At 40.4% G+C, this 18783-nt stretch overlaps 1 protein-coding gene across 6 annotated transcripts in view; it reads right to left on the bottom strand.

Moving 5' to 3' along the window:
- The window catches only part of LOC120736484 (protein shisa-6), a 76314-nt gene extending 59794 nt beyond the window's left edge, over positions 1-16520 (bottom strand). For all 6 annotated transcript variants that reach the window (XM_040036652.1, XM_040036651.1, XM_040036648.1 and 3 more), the window contains exons 1-4: positions 15617-16520; positions 14334-15239; positions 12606-12766; positions 644-745 (exon numbers count right to left, since the gene is read on the bottom strand). In XM_040036652.1, coding sequence (XP_039892586.1) covers positions 644-745; positions 12606-12766; positions 14334-14857 — 787 coding nt within the window. In that variant the 5' untranslated portion in view covers positions 14858-15239; positions 15617-16520. The remainder of the gene's footprint in view (positions 1-643; positions 746-12605; positions 12767-14333; positions 15240-15616) is intronic.
- Positions 16521-18783: the final 2263 nt, after the last annotated feature.

Genomic DNA, 18783 nt, shown 5'->3' on the forward strand with positions numbered 1-18783 from the left:
CAAAGAGGAAGCGTGGAAATACATCAAAGTACACCACAGAGGAAGCAAATTATATTTAAATCGAGTCGATTTTTTACAAAGGCAGTCATTTACCATGAAACGGTACAAGCATTCAATTAAACATTTGAAAGCAGGGTCAGGTAAAGGATGTCATCTTGCAACCACTGCAAGGTTGCACCAACACACACACAGCCACCAACACACACAGGCACACACTGAGTCTGATTTGTTGGAGCTAAAATGGATGGGAATAAACCACAAGAGCTTAGTCAATGTGGCTGCGTACTAATCAGTGTGTTACCCATGGGAAAACTCTACCCCCGCCCTACTAATAGGTGCATGTGGGTTGAGAATGCATACACAAAGTCACCTTCTCCACCCCATGTCGCCCATCACCGGAGCTATGTTTATGCTTGCTTGTATTTGATTGCAAAATGTATTCATGGGGACTGGATAGGGAAATTGAATCTGGAAATATTTTACCTCTGTCCAGTGTCTCGTAGTTGATCATTGGTGATGTGAGTGGAACATTGAGCAGGACTTTAAGCATTCAGCAGGTATAAAGTGTGGTGTTTGCACAAAAAGAATTTAATCTTCTAAGTAAGAAAAAGAGAAGGAAACGAGGACAGAAAAACTACTTTACCTTTCTGATGGCCTCGTCCCAGTGTCACAAAACCAGAAGAGATAAAGTTGTGAAGGTCAGCGCCTCCACTGCTTCTGACGCTCTCTTTTCCGTAGTGGAGACCTGATCGCATACAGAGACACACAGAGGCAAGCATGTAGAGCCACAACACAGAAACATTATAACACAGCAGTTGGGGAGACGTGAATGCACAGTGTTAGTGTTCTGAATCCTGAATATGAACATTTAAATTTTGTGTAACCAGTAGGTAACTTGTGTCTGAGATACTGAGGGTGTGCTGTCCAAGATGTGTACTTGCATTTACGCAGCATTTTCCCAGTCTCACTGACCGCTTAAAGCACTACAAGTGGCATTTTTAATCATACATCACATTATTCTATGCACTTCAAACACTTTATACCTCACGTCCATGGCCTATTAACCAGTTAACATATATGACCTTGGGACAGAGAAAATAAGATCAACTGAAAAAAACCCATGCAGGTCTAGCAATAACATTACAAACTCCACACAAAACAACTCCAGCTAGGGTTCAAACCAGGAACCTTCTTGTGTGAGGCAACAGTACTAACCACCATGCCAATCAATAAAGAAGGGAGCTTTATCCCACCAAAATATCCTGTTATGCAGAAGTGACTAAATACACCCATTTTCACTGAGTAATAAGAAAGCATAATATTACAGTAATTTTTAAACATCATAAGGGAATGATGTCAAACATAAGCATCTGACTCACAATGAGATGTTAAGCTAAAAATTAACAAGCTTTATTTAAATATGCTTAAATTTGGATATTGTTGCAGGCACACTTGCTTTTCCTGCAGCAACTCAAAAATTTTAAAATTCAAAAAGACAAGGGGAAAAACTGTGTGTTACAGTCAACAATTGGTGGTCAACATGAGGTTTTTTTTTGCCATATCCACACTGTATTTAGACTGTTTAAGTCTGGACAGTTAAGGTTAAGAAAAAAGCAACATGAAACACAATGGCGACATTGAGCCAGAGGGACAAAAATGCTAAACCATGTGCAATGGAAGACAACGTGGGAAATAATCTGCTAGCACTTCCAGGGAAGGCAACTGTAAAAGTAAAGTATAAAGTATAATCGAACCTTTGCAATAATGTTGACCATCCCGTTGAAGCCTTACCCTTTCTGAAAGTAGCATATTCAGTCACTTGTGGAACTATAACAAATTAATATTTTCATTTTTTACTCACTTGTTATTTTAGTAAATAAGCTGGTACTTATGTAGTGCTTTTCTACTCTGTTCATGCACTCAAAGCGCTGTCTATGAGCTTCATTCGTCTATTTACACAAAGATTCATACAAATGCTTTTATTTAACATTCACAAACTAAATTCAGGGTTCAGTCACACTCCAATGTCGTGCACAAAGCTGTCCGATTATTAAATGACTCATTTTACCTCCTGAGCTGCAGCCACTTGATATAAAATGTTAGAAATTAACTATAAAAGCTACCTGCTTTCTCCCAGAACTCAAATGTCAAAAGGTGGCGCCCATTACAAGTGAATCTGACAGTTAGGACAAAGATTTAATTTATTAGTTTGACTCAGTGTTTGGTGACAAGATAGAATACTTTACGGTTATTGAAAATGCACAATCAGACTAATGGCAGAGATTGGACATTTAGATTATTGCTTTTACTGTGTTGGCATGTAATTGTCCATGTCATTGTAACTCTTTTATATCACTGAAAAGTACAAATATCACAGATTTTTTCATTTTCTTTGTGACACTGACACAGTAAAATGTAACATTTACACAAAAAATGACATATAGAAATGTATAGAAATTACAAAGCTCAAAAAGTTATGTATCAGTTTTTAATGGAAACTAAATATGGAACCACTTTAATACTGATAGAACCCTTGGAATATAATATATATACTGACGTATAAAATCAACAATGTTTTACTTTAAAAGAACATTTGTAGGGCAGCTAAATTGTGTTTGAGTGTTTCTATCAAATTTCTTATTTGCCTCAGATGTGTTTGTTTTTTTGTGCCAAATATAAAATTTTCCCATGGTGTCATTACCCCTCAGACATGGATTGAGGGGAAGTGGCTGAAATGTGAACAGCAGCTGCAAACACAGTGCTGTGATATTCAAAAAAAAAAAAGGAAGAAGAAGAAAAAAAGCAATATGTTTCCACCACCCACATACTAGTGCACTTTGAACTCAATCACACCTCTCCCTGTGCTGCCTTCATGCTGCAGATAGAATATCTACAAGGGTTATTTTACACATTCAGTCATACCAGCATGCATGTATATGTATCACATGCAGAATTGTTAGTGCTGCTGCACTATTGTCTTCTTTTGTCATATTTGTCATTGGTAGGTAACTCCACAGGCCATTGTAACGACCCTGGAAAAACCATTCAAAAGTGATCAGAATCCACCTTTTTTCCCCTCCCGCTTTCTCTCCCACTGCTCACTACTGAGAGATAGCATGAAGAGTCTGCAGAGAGAACGTTGCACATTATTAATTTATCCTCCTTGATACAAAGAAAATCGTGACTTTCACCTCAATGATGTACTATGGAAATGAACAGCCGCTGGAGCCAATGCACACTGAGGATTCATATGGTAATATTTTTTTTAATCTGACCTCTTCACTGCACACCTACACCTCTGAAATTGGAAAAATGTGAATAATAAGATAATTATATTATGAACAAAGCCTGATGTGGTGCAGCTTGGCAGGCATTGGAGAGACTATCTGAATCCAAGGTCGATTAAGGTCCAACACAGCCAGGCAAAAGTAATTTGATTCAATTCAATTCAGTTAAGTTTAATTTTTCGAACATCAATTCACAACAACGGTCACATAGAGATGCTTTATACTGTAATTTAAAGAACCTACAATATTAGAAAGAAACAGAAACAATCACATGACCCCCTTTGAGCGAGCACTTGGTGACAGTGAGAAGGAAAAACTCTCTTTTAAGAGGAAGAAAGCTCTGAAAGAAACAGGCTCAGGGAGCGGTAGCCATCTGCAGAGAACTGTTGGGCGTGAGGGGGAAGAGACCAGTCGGGACAAAAGACAGATTACGGGAGAGAGAGCCAGAGTTCAATTCTAACCTATGATTAAATGCAGTAGTAGTGTATAAACACCAGTTAAAAGGAATGAGCAGCCGAGCAGCCTGAGCTTATTGCAGCATAACTAAAGACTGGTTCAGGGTCAACTGATTCTCCCTAACTATGAGCTTTATCAAACAGGAAAGCTTTATGCCTAATCTTAAAAGCAGAGGCAGTGTCTGTTTCCCAAATCCAAACTGAAGGCTGATTCCATGATGCGGCTTGATAATACAAGATATTATATGTGAGGAGAAGGATTTTAAATTCAACTCTGAGCTGAACAAGGAGTTGATGAGGAGAAACTAATATGGGAGGAATGTGGTGTCTCTTTCCAGTCCCAGTTAGTACGCTTGCTGCGGAGCTCTGGATCAACTGAAAGCTTTTTGGGAAGCTTTTAGAGCAAACTGATAAAAATGAATTATTATAGCCTTGAAGTTATAATTGCATGAATCAGTGTCTGAGACAAGATGTTTCTAATTTTAGCAAGAATGCACAAATGAATCAGAGTAATCCTATATATTTGTTTAATGTGCTCACCGAAGGACATTTCCTGGTCACAAATGACTCCAATATTTCTCACATTATTACTGAAGGACAAGGTAATGCCATCTAAAGTAAATATCTGGTTGGATGCCATGTTTCTAAATGTCCTAAATGTTTCAGGCCAAGTATACTAACTTAAAAAATGCCTGTAGTTTAACTAGGTGATTTGTACCATGAGACTTCATGGATAAATAAAACTGGGTTTCCCCTGCATAGCAATGAAAATGTGTGCAGTCCTTCCTAATAAAATTCCCTAAAGGAAACATGTACAATGTAAAAAGTATTGGTCCCAGCACAGTCCTCTGTGGAACTCCATGACTAACTTTTGTGTCTGAGGAAAACTCTCCATTTACATACACAAATTAGACTCTGTCAGATTGATATGATTCAACCCACTGGGCTGAGATCGAACAGGAACAATACAGAGGTGAGGCCACTGTCAGACGCCAGTCACTCATGCTGTTTCTGTGACATGATGTACTCTAACTCCTGACTGAAACGCTTTCCAATAAAACAACATTCCTTTGTAAATGATCAGTTAACTGTTTGACAAAGATTTTTTTTAAATGATAGGAAGGTTGGAAACTGTTTTTTATGGCTGGATTGAGTAAGGGCCTTAAAAGCGTGTGGTTCACAGCCTGTTAATAAAGATGGATTAATCATATTTAAAATTAAATCATTCATAAATGGTGAAACTTTTTTTAACAGTCTTGTCAGGATGGAGTATTGATGTTTTAAAGGAAGACATTACTGAAGTTAACTCTGAAAGATTGATTGGAGAGAACGACTCTAAGTTCCTCTGCTTAATGACACATCTGTGGGATAGCTGTGAATATTTTTTTTCTCTATTGGTTAAAATATGTAAAGAAATTCATAAAGTCCTTGCTAGTTTAGGTCAAAAAGGAATAATTGGCTCAAGAGAGCTCTGACTCCGTCAGCCTGGCTACAGTGCAGAAAAGAAACCTGGGGTTGTTTTCCTTGATCGTACCAAATAGTAAACGTTCTAGCTTTATGGAAGACTCTTATTGTGGTACAGTTTTGGATTTTGGATTTTTTTCTACCCAAATTAAGATCTTTAATGCAATTTTCTCTCCAAATGATGTTATCTACTTTAAGGCACAGATTTATCAGTTATGCAAGGTACCAACCTCTGTCACCAGTATCGATCTCTGATTTGTTGCCTTCTTTTTTGGAGCAGCCACAGTATCTGGGGTTGTAACCTGAGTATGATTAAAGGCATGGCTGGGCTTATTTATATTTTCTCTAATAAAAAATTAAATGAGGTGTTAAGGCTGGGGGTGGCTGTAGCTCAGGAGGTAGAGGTTGGATCCCTGGCTCCTCCAGTTTGCTTGCCAAGTATCCTTGGGCAAGATACGAACCCCAAGTTGCTCTCCGATGCATCCATCAGAGTATGAATGTTCATTAGGAAGCACTAAAACAGATAACACCTGATTTTTGGCTTCTCTGATTAGGGTGGACAAAGTTCAGAGTGGCTTTCAAATGATTCATAACTCTGTCCAGGTCTTTGGTTGATTAATAAGTAAAATAAGTAAAAGATTGCTGCCATTCCTCTCCTTGGCCTCTGACAGTATGACTTGTGGGTGCTAATTTATTTAAACTAACATATTCATATTGTTGTAACAAGGTTTCCTATGGAAAAGAAAATCATCATTCTGATCAATTATTTATTGATTTATAAATAGTGATTTATAAGAAAGAGAGCTAATATTTAATATTGCACATTCATTTACTTTTAAGTGTACTTAATGGTATTTGATCAATCTCCTGTGAATTTTAAGTCTGCTTCCTAAATTAAACCGTAATACCATTTATATGCTGGTTTTAGAGAATGATCAGAACTATATGTGTCATTTTGATAAAGCCATTTAACTGTAGCTCAGTGTCACATATCTCATTCTTTTTCAGTTTCTCTGTTATATAAGCTGAAACCTCTAAAGGAAACATTTTCAGTGATACCTTGGAAAATACATGCCCCTGCCCTCTCATGAAACTAATTGTGCAGTGCAGTCCTAAGTTCTAACCCACTCTGGGCTGTCTTAAACCACAACAGCTGCGGGATATAGTTGGATTCCTGCCTCTGCACCTGAAACACACTTATCCACATACACACATATGTCTGGCACTCGGGGTGCCAGAAGTCCAGCTGTATAATAAGGGGCAATAATGAGATCTAGGGCAGGAGACAATTAGGTGGAGTCTCTCAGTTGCTCAGGTTAAACACAGGTGCACTCAAGAGAAAGCTTCTAATAAACATGTTGATGCAGTCAGCACAGAAATGTTGTTTTTAACATGGGGCCTGATGATTATCTGGCCAATGGGGAGCCAGTGAGGTCACAGCGGAGATGTTATTGCTGCACACTTCAAGGATTAATTGGAAAGAAGCAGCAAGAAGAGGAAGCAGATGTTTGTTACATGTGTGTAGTAGTGGTTGAGGCGGGATGCCTCACTGAATATAATTATAAAAGTGCCTATTGGCAAATAATTAGAGTAATTAATTCACTGTTTTGTTGTTTAGGCAAAATTTGGGGTTTATGTGGAAAGAAGGTGCTACACACAGAACGCTTTTAAAAATATGTATCTGAAGATCACGTCATAACCGCCAAACAGCCGAAAATGTTGTTGTATCATCACGACCTCTAATTGTCCACAGCAGCTGACCTTTAAGCTCGAGAGTCATCGCATAAAAGGAACTGACAGCTCAAATCCCTTCAGTGCTGCATGCAGTGCAGATATATAAATACCAGCTCAAGGCTTTTCAGCTGCTACGAGAACCCTAACATGCAGCGATTCAATGAACTCAACACCATAAATTATAATCCAATCTTTAATTCAACTCATTACAAGTTTATTGTTGTAGTTCACCCATTCTACTTTTGAAAACTGGGCCTGCATTTAACAGGGAGACAAACATAAGATCTCTCAAAGATCTGATCTCTCTTTCAGTAAGAGTACTACCAATCCCTGCAAGTGTTCTAAGTGAAGTGAATGCTTTTAAAACACTGTGATATTAGGGAATTCTAGTTGGCCTGCCTATAAGGAACAAATGCGCTTGACTAGTATTTTTTGGTTTCTGTACCTGAAAACTTTACTTCATCATTCTCTGCATTAGGAAACTGTCAGAGAGGAAACCAAGCAACACTTTAAAAACCCTCCGAAAAACAGGCAACTCTTTGCCTGTGGTTTGTGGTGAATAAATCAGCTTCATCTGAAGAGCGCTGTGGGCCAAACTGCATTACTCAGAGAGGCGGTTATTGTTTACTTTAACCGACGGCAAACTCCTGCAAAGGTATCTGCTCCTCCCTTTCAAGGCCGGCTCCTTGTTGTGGCTCCGGGGTGCTCTGTGTTTACACCCCGACCTAAAAGAGGATCTGAGCCACACAACAATGCAGAGTGGATTCGAATAAAAATAGAAGCACTTGCGCTGGTATCATATTATGCTGTCTGTACTGTTTTTGCTGTAGGCCGCTCTTTTTTTTATTTAAAAAAATGCAGGGATGTTTTGCAATGCACCAAGGATACCATGTTGCCACACAAGATCTGTGATGTGAAAAAATAAATCAGCATGTATTTTTAGAAAAGGGCTGAAATAAAGGATTTTAAAATATGTTGGGGAGGACATCTCTGCAGCTAAGAGAGATCGGACATGTTTAAATGCAAAGATCAAAGAAGATATGGCTGTTATACCCACTTTAGACATAAGTTGACAGGATCCTCTTGGGCCCCTTAGCCTTTTACTTCATGAGGTCTGTCCACCTGATATAAAAGTGTCTCAGAAAGCCTCTGGATGTGAAGTGCCAGCAGCAACAGTTCCACCCGAGAACCCTCTCCTTAAGAGGCCTGCCTTGCCATTCTGTGCCAAATGCCCATTTAGGCGTACATGAATATGCATTTTCTATGTGAGCGAGTGGACTCCCTCTCTGTTCTCTCAATTTATATGCACACATTAACGACACTTGTGCCCGCACTGTCACTGCCTTTCATGTCCAACCCCATCAGGATGGCTGTGGTCCCTGATGTGGAGGGGGTGGGTTTTTCTATTTTATCTAGGATAGACTGAGCAGAGCTGGCGCAAGTTGTATTCTCTTTGCAGTGACTCTCTGCAAGCTGGCAAAACACAGGCGACAGAGCAATATAAAGATAAAGCGATGCCCGAGCTCATGTGAGGAAAAAAACATGCAAGTGTGCACTGGAGGCAGGCTGACATGTGCAGCTTTGCATCTGCCCTCTCTCCCTCTCTGTGCATGGGCCGGCAAGTGACCATTAAGGATAGACCAATTCATTCACTAAGCTGAGGAGACATTAAGTGAATGAATGCAGACTGCAGCTGCAACAAGCACTGTACTGCAAGAAAAATGTTCCCCCCCAAGTGTGTGATAGATGTGAAAGTGACAGAAAGAGGCCAAGTTTACATGACATTCAAGCAGCTGCAAACCCAAATAAAGCTGAGAATATGCACAATCTATTATTTAAAGATGAGGATGCAGAGAGACTGTTGCTGTCTTGTCACACAACTCAGCCATAACAACTTCATGTACTGTGTTAGGTGCTGTGCTGCTTACATCTACAGCTCAGAAAAATAAACATTTTAGCTATAATATTCTCTTCGCTCACATTTTCTGAAGGTCGTTATGACTCTCTCATCGATTAATATAAATATGTTGTTATATGATTGGTTTCTAATTAAAACATTTCAAAAAGAGTGGAAAAACAGGCATGGATTAAGATTTAATCAAGGGATAGGTGGGGGTGGCATCTTAGGGGATAGCATCAGGCAGTTTATTTCCTACATTCTGGACTACGTTTGTGCGCCAGTTTATACACAGGGAGTGCAGAATTATTAGGCAAGTTGTATTTTTGAGGAATGCTTTTATTATTGAACAACAACCATGTTCTCAATGAACCCAAAAAACTCATTAATATCAAAGCTGAATGTTTTTGGAAGTAGTTTTTAGTTTGTTTTTAGTTTTAGCTATTTTAGGGGGATATCTGTGTGTGCAGGTGACTATTACTGTGCATAATTATTAGGCAACTTAACAAAAAATAAATATATACCCATTTCAATTATTTATTTTTACCAGTGAAACCAATATAACATCTCCACATTCACAAATATACATTTCTGACATTCAAAAACAAAACAAAAACAAATCAGCGACCAATATAGCCACCTTTCTTTGCAAGGACACTCAAAAGCCTGCCATCCATGGATTCTGTCAGTGTTTTGATCTGTTCACCATCAACATTGCGTGCAGCAGCAACCACAGCCTCCCAGACACTGTTCAGAGAGGTGTACTGTTTTCCCTCCTTGTAAATCTCACATTTGATGATGGACCACAGGTTCTCAATGGGGTTCAGATCAGGTGAACAAGGAGGCCATGTCATTAGTTTTTCTTCTTTTATACCCTTTCTTGCCAGCCACGCTGTGGAGTACTTGGACGCGTGTGATGGAGCATTGTCCTGCATGAAAATCATGTTTTTCTTGAAGGATGCAGACTTCTTCCTGTACCACTGCTTGAAGAAGGTGTCTTCCAGAAACTGGCAGTAGGACTGGGAGTTGAGCTTGACTCCATCCTCAACCCGAAAAGGCCCCACGAGCTCATCTTTGATGATACCAGCCCAAACCAGTACTCCACCTCCACCTTGCTGGCGTCTGAGTCGGACTGGAGCTCTCTGCCCTTTACCAATCCAGCCACGGGCCCATCCATCTGGCCCATCAAGACTCACTCTCATTTCATCAGTCCATAAAACCTTAGAAAAACCAGTCTTGAGATATTTCTTGGCCCAGTCTTGACGTTTCAGCTTGTGTGTCTTGTTCAGTGCTGGTCGTCTTTCAGCCTTTCTTACCTTGGCCATGTCTCTGAGTATTGCACACCTTGTGCTTTTGGGCACTCCAGTGATGTTGCAGCTCTGAAATATGGCCAAACTGGTGGCAAGTGGCATCTTGGCAGCTGCACGCTTGACTTTTCTCAGTTCATGGGCAGTTATTTTGCGCCTTGGTTTTTCCACACGCTTCTTGCGACCCTGTTGACTATTTTGAATGAAACGCTTGATTGTTCGATGATCACGCTTCAGAAGCTTTGCAATTTTGAGACTGCTGCATCCCTCTGCAAGATATCTCACTATTTTTGACTTTTCTGAGCCTGTCAAGTCCTTCTTTTGACCCATTTTGCCAAAGGAAAGGACGTTGCCTAATAATTATGCACACCTGATATAGGGTGTTGATGTCATTAGACCACACCCCTTCTCATTACAGAGATGCACATCACCTAATATGCTTAATTGGTAGTAGGCTTTCGAGCCTATACAGCTTGGAGTAAGACAACATGCATGAAGAGGATGATGTGGACAAAATACTCATTTGCCTAATAATTCTGCACTTGCTGTATTTTCTGCACTAGTTTCCACTTTAATATACTGCAATATAATGTACTGAGACTCTTTGGCACTGTAGTGCTTTCAATTAAATTTTCATGACATTTTTTACATTCAACACTATAACTTCCACATCTACACTTACATGTTCTCCTACTGTACAATGAGCTGACAATATTGGCTGCCATCAGGCTGCTTTTGTGCCTTTTCTTAGGTGAAGTAACCTGCGTAATCGTCCATGTATGTATGAGAATTCATTTATTTGCCCTGGATTTGGGGGCTCAGATGTGTTTTAGTATGATACACATATTTATGGAACTGACTGAAAGTGAGAACAGCCAACATTATCTCAAGGTCAGTTAGCAAACTAGCAACCATATTTCCAAAGGTAAAAAACAGTGGCTCACAATATCCTTTCACTTCTGATTTCTCCAACTTGCTCGTTTTCTCACAGCATTCGAGCTGTGAAGCTGCTGGCAGAGATCAAAACACTTTGTCTCAAAACTTTGTCCACTAATCTGAGGTTCGATCTCCAGCTCTCTCAGTCCACATGTCAAAGTAGCCTCGGAAAAGGTACTACACAGCAAATTGTCCGATGCCTGCATTGGAGTATTTGAATGACAGATAGCCCTCAAAGTCAGAAAATGCTTTGAGTGCTCATTCAGAGTATCAAAGTGATATATATACCCTGTCCAACTATAGTTTGGATATAATAAGAATTTCTATACAGCAAGATGATTACTAAACAGAGATAACTGCTTGTTTGTCATTTATCGCAGTGTGAAAGCATCCAAGCAAACACTTTGACTCTGAGTAACTGTTAGCTGATTGTCTTTTATTGAGGCCTTGGATGACAACATGACAGTTCAGCCTTCCTACGTGTTGTTCGAATGTCATTCTTAGACTTTTTTTTAGCTAAGGGAAGTTTGAGTATGAGAATTATTTTATATTTTTCTGTTATTTTAAAAATGAAACTAAATTTTCTTGCTGAACTCGTGAAAAGTTAAGCTGTCATATACTGACGTATGTAAAGACAGTTTCTTCTGGCTTTTAATTTTAGTTTAGTTTATATAACTTGCAGGAAATCCCCCAGCCGGACTTAAAAATTAAAAAACACAATTTATAGTTACTTACCAGTGTCGACCACCTGAGCTTTAAATTAGGGGTATCAAGGGGAAGTTTCTTCTCTGACAGTAAATACATAGATAAATTAATAGATCATGCCACAGAAAACGTTACACAGCAGTAAAGTCTGCCGTGCTTTCAGAGCTACATCACCTTTAATTTTCTACTCCGTATCTCTGCATTTGCTCATCCTGCACAGAGGCTTAACATCTTTCTGTTTTTCTTTCCATCTCAGCAACTCCATTGTAATATCTCATTATTTTCCATCTGTGTCCCTCTCCCCAAGTGGCTTTGTATCTCTCCATCTGATAACACCTGCTTTGTCTGTGAACCTGCCAGTGCTGCCTGGATTCTGTGTCCGTTTTTCAGGCCATATTAATGACTCACACTCCTGTCTGTTCTTGCAATTGCAAGGTTAAATGACTCCGTGTGTGTGCTGACTGAGTGAGAGGTCATCACTTCCAGCCTATCAGAATCTGCTGGGCAGGTCTACCTTTGCTAGTCTGTGATTATCTGTCCTTTAGTCTCGCTGTTGCTCTCTCTTCTCTTTTGCTCAAATCAGATGATTACAGGATGTTACCACGGAAGATTAAAATGCTGAAAGGGTCAGTACAGTGGGTGCGATTTGAATGGTATTGCAGAATTTTACACACAAATAATGATGATATGCTGCAAATGCATTGCACAAAAATGCTCTCAAAGACACAGGCACAGGGTTCAGCTGCTGAAATGTCCCTTCAGCCATAAACATGAGCTTTAGAGCTTCGAGTATAGAGAGGAGAGCAAGAAGAGCTCTTACCATGGTTGGATTTGGAGGAGTGAACAGGGGTGTAGTGGTTCTTGGATGAGGTTCTGACTGGTGTGTTGTCTTTGGGTGAGCCATTCATGGCTGCAAAATTCTCACAGTCATATTGTGATATAGGGATGGGCCCCTGCTGCCTCAGGATGTCTGCAAGGGCCCTAAAAACAGACAAGCACACAGCAAACAAGTGTGAACATTACACCAAAAAGGAGGCTTTTCCAGAGACAGGTTGTCTCTGTGCATGCATCTGAACACAGTTAAAAACCAGACGTGAATTGTTGAAACAGTGTTGCGCTATTATGGGTAATTCAGGGCTGCTCCGTTTCTTGTTCTTCTGTCTCTCTCTCTCTTTTCTTTTTTTTCTTTTTTTAACACGTCTGGGAACATGACGAATGTTCATTTGCAAGAGAAACAGCGTTGGATGTGTGAGTATCTCAGCTAATTGGGTTGAATTTGAATGTTTTTCAGACCGCACCAGGTGCATGTGGAAGGATGAAGCCCTCGAGGGGGGTGAAAGAGGGAGAGAAGCAATCATGATGAAAGAAAGTAAAAAAAATGTTTGTTTGCTTTTTTTCTGACATCATACTTAGAAAAAATGGGGGGGAATCTAATTACTTTGAAGGCGCCGCAGCAGCTCAAAGCTTTTGTACGACAAATATATTGGTGGTTTAACCTTTGCCTTTAAATTAATATCTTAGCTTCACTTTACCTCCCCCCTCTCCCCACCTCAGCGATTCATCCCTTTCCCACCCTGCCCTCCTTTGTGACCCTTATGGAATGTGGTGGTGCCAGTGGTGCATGCGTGTCACACAGCCTTGATACAGCCAAAACATTAATGCAAACATCATCTATTATTCACAGACTTAAGATTGCTCAAGACTGTGAATAATGCATTCAGTAATAATAAAAAAACAATTCAGTGTTGAAGATCTTATGTGTCAGCATTTGTTCGTGGTGGTCTGCCCGTGTTTGATGGGGCCAGTATGAGGAGATGGGATGCAGTTGCGCCATCTCTGCTAAGCATCCTCATCCACCTCCTCACCTGAACACATCAGACAGCCATGTGCTGATGTGTAGAGGCTGAAGAGAGGGCTGTCAAGTATGATTCTTGACAGCTGGCTGGTTGCCTCCTGAGCCCAGTATGCAGACTAGTGTTAGACTCCAGCACTAGTTACAATTTCTTTTTCTTTTTTTAATTCTGCAATATGAACTAAAAAACATAAAATATAAACGTTGGCCATTAGTCCTTCTCACTCCCACTCATAGCAGATGCACGCACTTGTTTCAGGAGCACCAGCCTACCACAATCAGTATGATAACACTCTTTCAACTTCTCTCTATAATTATTTTAGGCTTTGGTTTTTCTGGGATTTAACATCTGCTGCAGATCGAACACAATTTGATCTGAGAAGTGCTGCCTTTTAGATAACAGTCTGTTCATTCATTCCAGCGCTTTACCAGCCTCATTTTCACTTCGTTAGCGCTGATAGAGAGAAAGAAAACAAGTTGCTTGCTTGAAAAATATCGCATTTGACAGCACTTTGGGCCTGTTTCTTTGACCTTTAGCCCCTGCCTGTAAATGGACTCTACATCTCTGTGCATATTATGGTCTGTCCAGTTATACATATGCATGAAGTGCAAAAGGCAGACTTTTAATATGCAGCTTTGTTTCTTGATTAAAGGGAGCATGTTAAGCAGAATTATTACAGTCTTCCTCCCACTCACCTGTGTATATTCATTTCTTGAGGCGGCTCTGTGGCTTTGTCATATGCAACTTTGGCCGACACTCCCAACACTATGATGAAGGCTATGATCCCACAGGTGATGTAGACCGCCGTGTTGGTCTGATCCATGGAGAGATAGGGATCATTGGTCGGGATGGGGGACGGAGTGGCCGTCTCCAACCAGCCCGGCGTTACGTAGTTCGTGCACGCAGTCTGATCAAGTCGGTCTTTCTTATACTCGCAGCAAAAGCGCAGGAAGCACGTCCCGCAGCAGTACCGGTGATCTGTGTTGTTGCACTCGAACGCACTGTCAAACTGCCCGCTTACATCGAAGTAGCCCTTGCAGGACTCGTGTTTCCTGACGGGCGACGGTTTTGGAGTCTTCTGCGGGACGACCGTGGGGATAGCGGTGGCTTTCGGAGCCTTCCTGGTCGCCTGCTTGGGTTTTTTACCGCCCGTTGCGGCGCTCAAGACGCACAGGGGGTCCAGGTAGATCAGCAGCAATAAAAGGTACCTTATCCCCATGATAATGTGAAGAAGTCTTCCAGTGTTATGTGCTTGCACAGACACTTCAACTCTGGTTAAACGCTCAAAGGTTCAGTCTCGTGCAAGTCTTCCCCTATTCGGTCAGTGTCCTGTGCAGCCGTCATGCTGAATGCAACTCTGTGCGGACTGTTGTCAAGGGCATTCTCTGCAGTTATTATGCAATGGACACACTAAAGCCCATTGCGAGCCTTCGCTGAGTGTAGACAGGAGAGCACAACCATATCTTGACCGGGCTCAGGAACTGGCAGCCGCCCGGGCTCTGCGCGTTCTCCCCGCCTCTGCTGAGCTGTTGCGGCGCGTCGCTATCCGAGGTGCTGATAACTGGAGCCCACAGTCAGCTCCGTTAAGAGTCAAAGTTAGGCTGGGGGAACAAATAAAACAAACGAGCTCATTAGGTATTATCCTCACGTCAGAAGCGCGTCATTAATTCATTTTTCTACCCGTATAAATATCTCGACACATTTGAGCCATGAATTTGAGTTCGTTCGTGCAGTTTGCGCGACACCTCGAACTTGATAACATTCCACCCACACATCACAGATTCGTCCAAATGAATCTGGTGTGTTATCTTTATGTTAAGCATCACACCCGAGCATTGCAGTACTAAACTAAACGTGGCACCAAGAGCATTCCAGTCATTAATTTCAAAGAGGATTCAAAGTAAGTTGACGACTTTTATTTTTCTCGATATATTCACGGTATTTTAATTCGGAGTGGGAGTATGAAAAGCCAGCCTACCTCTGTTAGGATACCCACTGGGGAGTTGCTCTGTGTCTGGGTCTCTGAAAGTCTCTCTCCCTATCTCTCTACTTCTCCTCTCCTCTCCTCTCCTCCTTCTTGGTTTTCTCCCTCCCTCTTGTCTTACATCACTTCGGTGCTGGCGTCAGAACTCAGCCATGTATCGGTAAATTGCACCCCCGTCTTCTTTTTTTTTCTCCTTCTCCTCCTCCAAGCAAGCCTGGTTATTGGCATTAACACTTCTAAATTAAATGGCTGCACAGACCTCTTGTTCGCTGGCGGTATCCGGCAGCATCCTTCACTCTCCGCATGGGTTGCATGCTTATTCGTGCTTGCAGTCTTCTGCGCAATTTCCTGACCTTTCTGTACGGCGGGCTGTTATCATTTTGTGGCTTAATGTCTGTAAACACGCATTGTTTTCAGGAGGAATCAACACTAAGCTGTGCTCCCGATCACAGTTAACACACTCATTATTCCAGATTAAGTCATTCACGTTGGCACTGTAGCCAAGCCATGGTACCTGGGGGATTGTGGAAAACTGATAGGGCTAAATTACCAGTCAAGTGTGTGTTCAGCACTGTTGCACTGAAATGCACACTTCCACAAACAGATCTCCCTTTTTCTTTTTTAAACGGCGGTCAGGAATGCAAACCGCCCATGCTTTTATTTCCAAATAAACCCCCTCACTAATTAACACACATTCAGCTATAGAAATCGGCAGGTACAGAGCCGGGTTATAATGAAGAGCTGCATACATCGCTCCTAGCGCTTGAAAGCAGAGTTATACTACACATCATATTCGCACCCAACACTTTCTCGCCTTCTGATGACAAACTGCCAGGGGTGTCTTGACAGCAACAGCTTCAGAAAGGTGTGGAAGCTGCGGGGTGAGAGTGGGACCTTAAATCGCAGTTATCCTCCATAGCTGGAAGCGCACAGCAACGTGAGGAGAATTCAGCGTGTTGTTAATGACGAGTATTTCTGGTAGGCAGCGGGCTGTAATGATGTGAGACAAAGGAGCACTAGTAAAGATCAGACAAGAGAGAATGTTGTGAGAACTTGGAGGGAGAGAAAGAAGAAGAATCGACTAGAAGTGTTTTATTATTTGCAAACCTCATATACAAAGAACATTTGATTACACGTTTATTAAAGTTATAGCTAAGTGCGATTATGTTTGTGGCTTTTATTGCATTTTCAGAAATCCGCTCTCCCACACAGCATAAGTCACAGTCGAAAGACTGAGCAAAGACTTTGGTGAAAAGACTTTGTATGAAGCTACTAACCTTATAGACCTAAATAAGTACACTTTTCTCCCCCCCCCCCTTACTTTAACTCCCCGAGTTCTGAAATCCCAATCAGTGAAGACCTTACTCTAAGTGTTTCAGAGACAAGCAAAAAGAGAATGTTTTAGTATTTTGTCTTCCAGTTGCCAGTGCATGGAATAACAATTTAAGAAAAAGAGTTGTGTTGAGTTGATGAAATCGAAGCGTTTTGGTGAACTACTTTGGAGATTAAAGAAGCCCACATAAGAATCTTATTTCAGAGTAATTATTTTTGTTTGTACATCTAATACACTCTGTAGGTGGAATTCAGCAAATATGATAGGGAAGTCTCAGAGTTATTAGAAGAGTGAGACATGGCACTCAAAGAATTCAGAGTAGAAATCTATGGGAAATTTCTAGCAAAGGTAGTAATGACCGTATAAATTCCATGGGGCAAAAGGCCATTTAAAACCTAATTTTAGAGCAGTTCACAAACCTTTTAAGCTGCTTTTATCGGATTTGATAGAACTTGATTCTATACATGCAGCTTCCTGGTAAGTACTGAAATTAAAGATAATTTAAGTAATGGTGGAAAATAAGTGCCTGGAAGTGTTTCAAGAAGTAGAAAATGGGAAGTAGAAAATTATGCATAATTATACTGTATCATGTTGAGTCGTTTGGGGTTCTATTTCTCTCAAGCTCTGTTATTTATGGCTGTGTAAAGTAATGAAACTACAGTTAAACACTGCTTTTGTGTGATTAAGAAGAAATTGACTGAAAATTAAGTGATATTGGCTGAATAACTGTAGTATTTAAAATGCTTAAATTCTAAAACCACAGGAATTTTCAAGAATACCATACTTTTAAAGCAGTTTGTATTAGGATTTTCCTGTTGGGGATAAATGCAGAGTGGTAATAGATACTCAACAGAGACCGCTGACGTATGTAGGCTTGGAAACTATTTAGGGTCAGTTGTGTAAATGCCCAGTACTAAAATAAATGCATGAGTTAGCTAACTCATGCTTTCTACTGAATATAAATATTTATTTCAATATTTTCTAGTTTATTCAAGTTTTACAATATCCTATTTTAATTTCTTCAGAACTTTAAATATGGATTTTTTTTGTATTCAAAAAATGTGTTCTAAATATAAAAGACACAATAGTAGTTAAATACATTTGCAAATAGCTGTTTCCCATATGTGTATAAGGTCAAAGAAAAAAAACACTTAAACAGCATGGTGATAATTTGTCCAATGTTATGTCACAACTGGTTTTACTGCTCTAAAGTGACCAAAAAACCCTGTCTTAAATAAAGGCAAACCACTTTTATGCTCCCATGAAAGATTCAAGAACCTGAAATTCCACTCATGCAGCCATTATTTACAGTCCAACAAGCCTGAACTTCCAAATCATTACAAAACTGGGCATGATTTTTGAATGTGCTGGAAATGAAAAGTTACTCAAAAGGCCTTTGCAGTGAAGTCACGTTGCTGCATTTTATATCTAAATTTTATAGGCCAGGGACAATTGACTACGGTGGAACTCACCATGCTCAAATCAGGGTCAAAATTAAATCAATTATGTATTTATATGTGAAACACTTTGCTTATGAACCATAAAGAATTATGTAAACAAATTACTTAGTATGTCCCAAAAGAAAAAAAAGTGGGCTTTATATATAATTGGGAAATTTTCTGGAGAAAACCTGGACTTGCATCCATGTTGTTGCAGCAATCTACCTCTTCAGCTTCAGCTTTAATTCATTTGAAAGCCTGATGCTTAGTCTTGTCCAGCTGGAAAACTCAAAAACCAGGTTTATTTGTTATCTATCATCCACCCTGGCCTTACTCAGAGTTTCTGTCTGATTTAGTGCTCAGCGCAGATCAAATAATTGTTGTGAGTG

This window comes from Simochromis diagramma, unplaced genomic scaffold (genome assembly GCF_900408965.1).
Source record: "Simochromis diagramma unplaced genomic scaffold, fSimDia1.1 OVJJ01000371.1, whole genome shotgun sequence".
Taxonomy (NCBI): Eukaryota; Metazoa; Chordata; class Actinopteri; order Cichliformes; family Cichlidae; genus Simochromis; species Simochromis diagramma.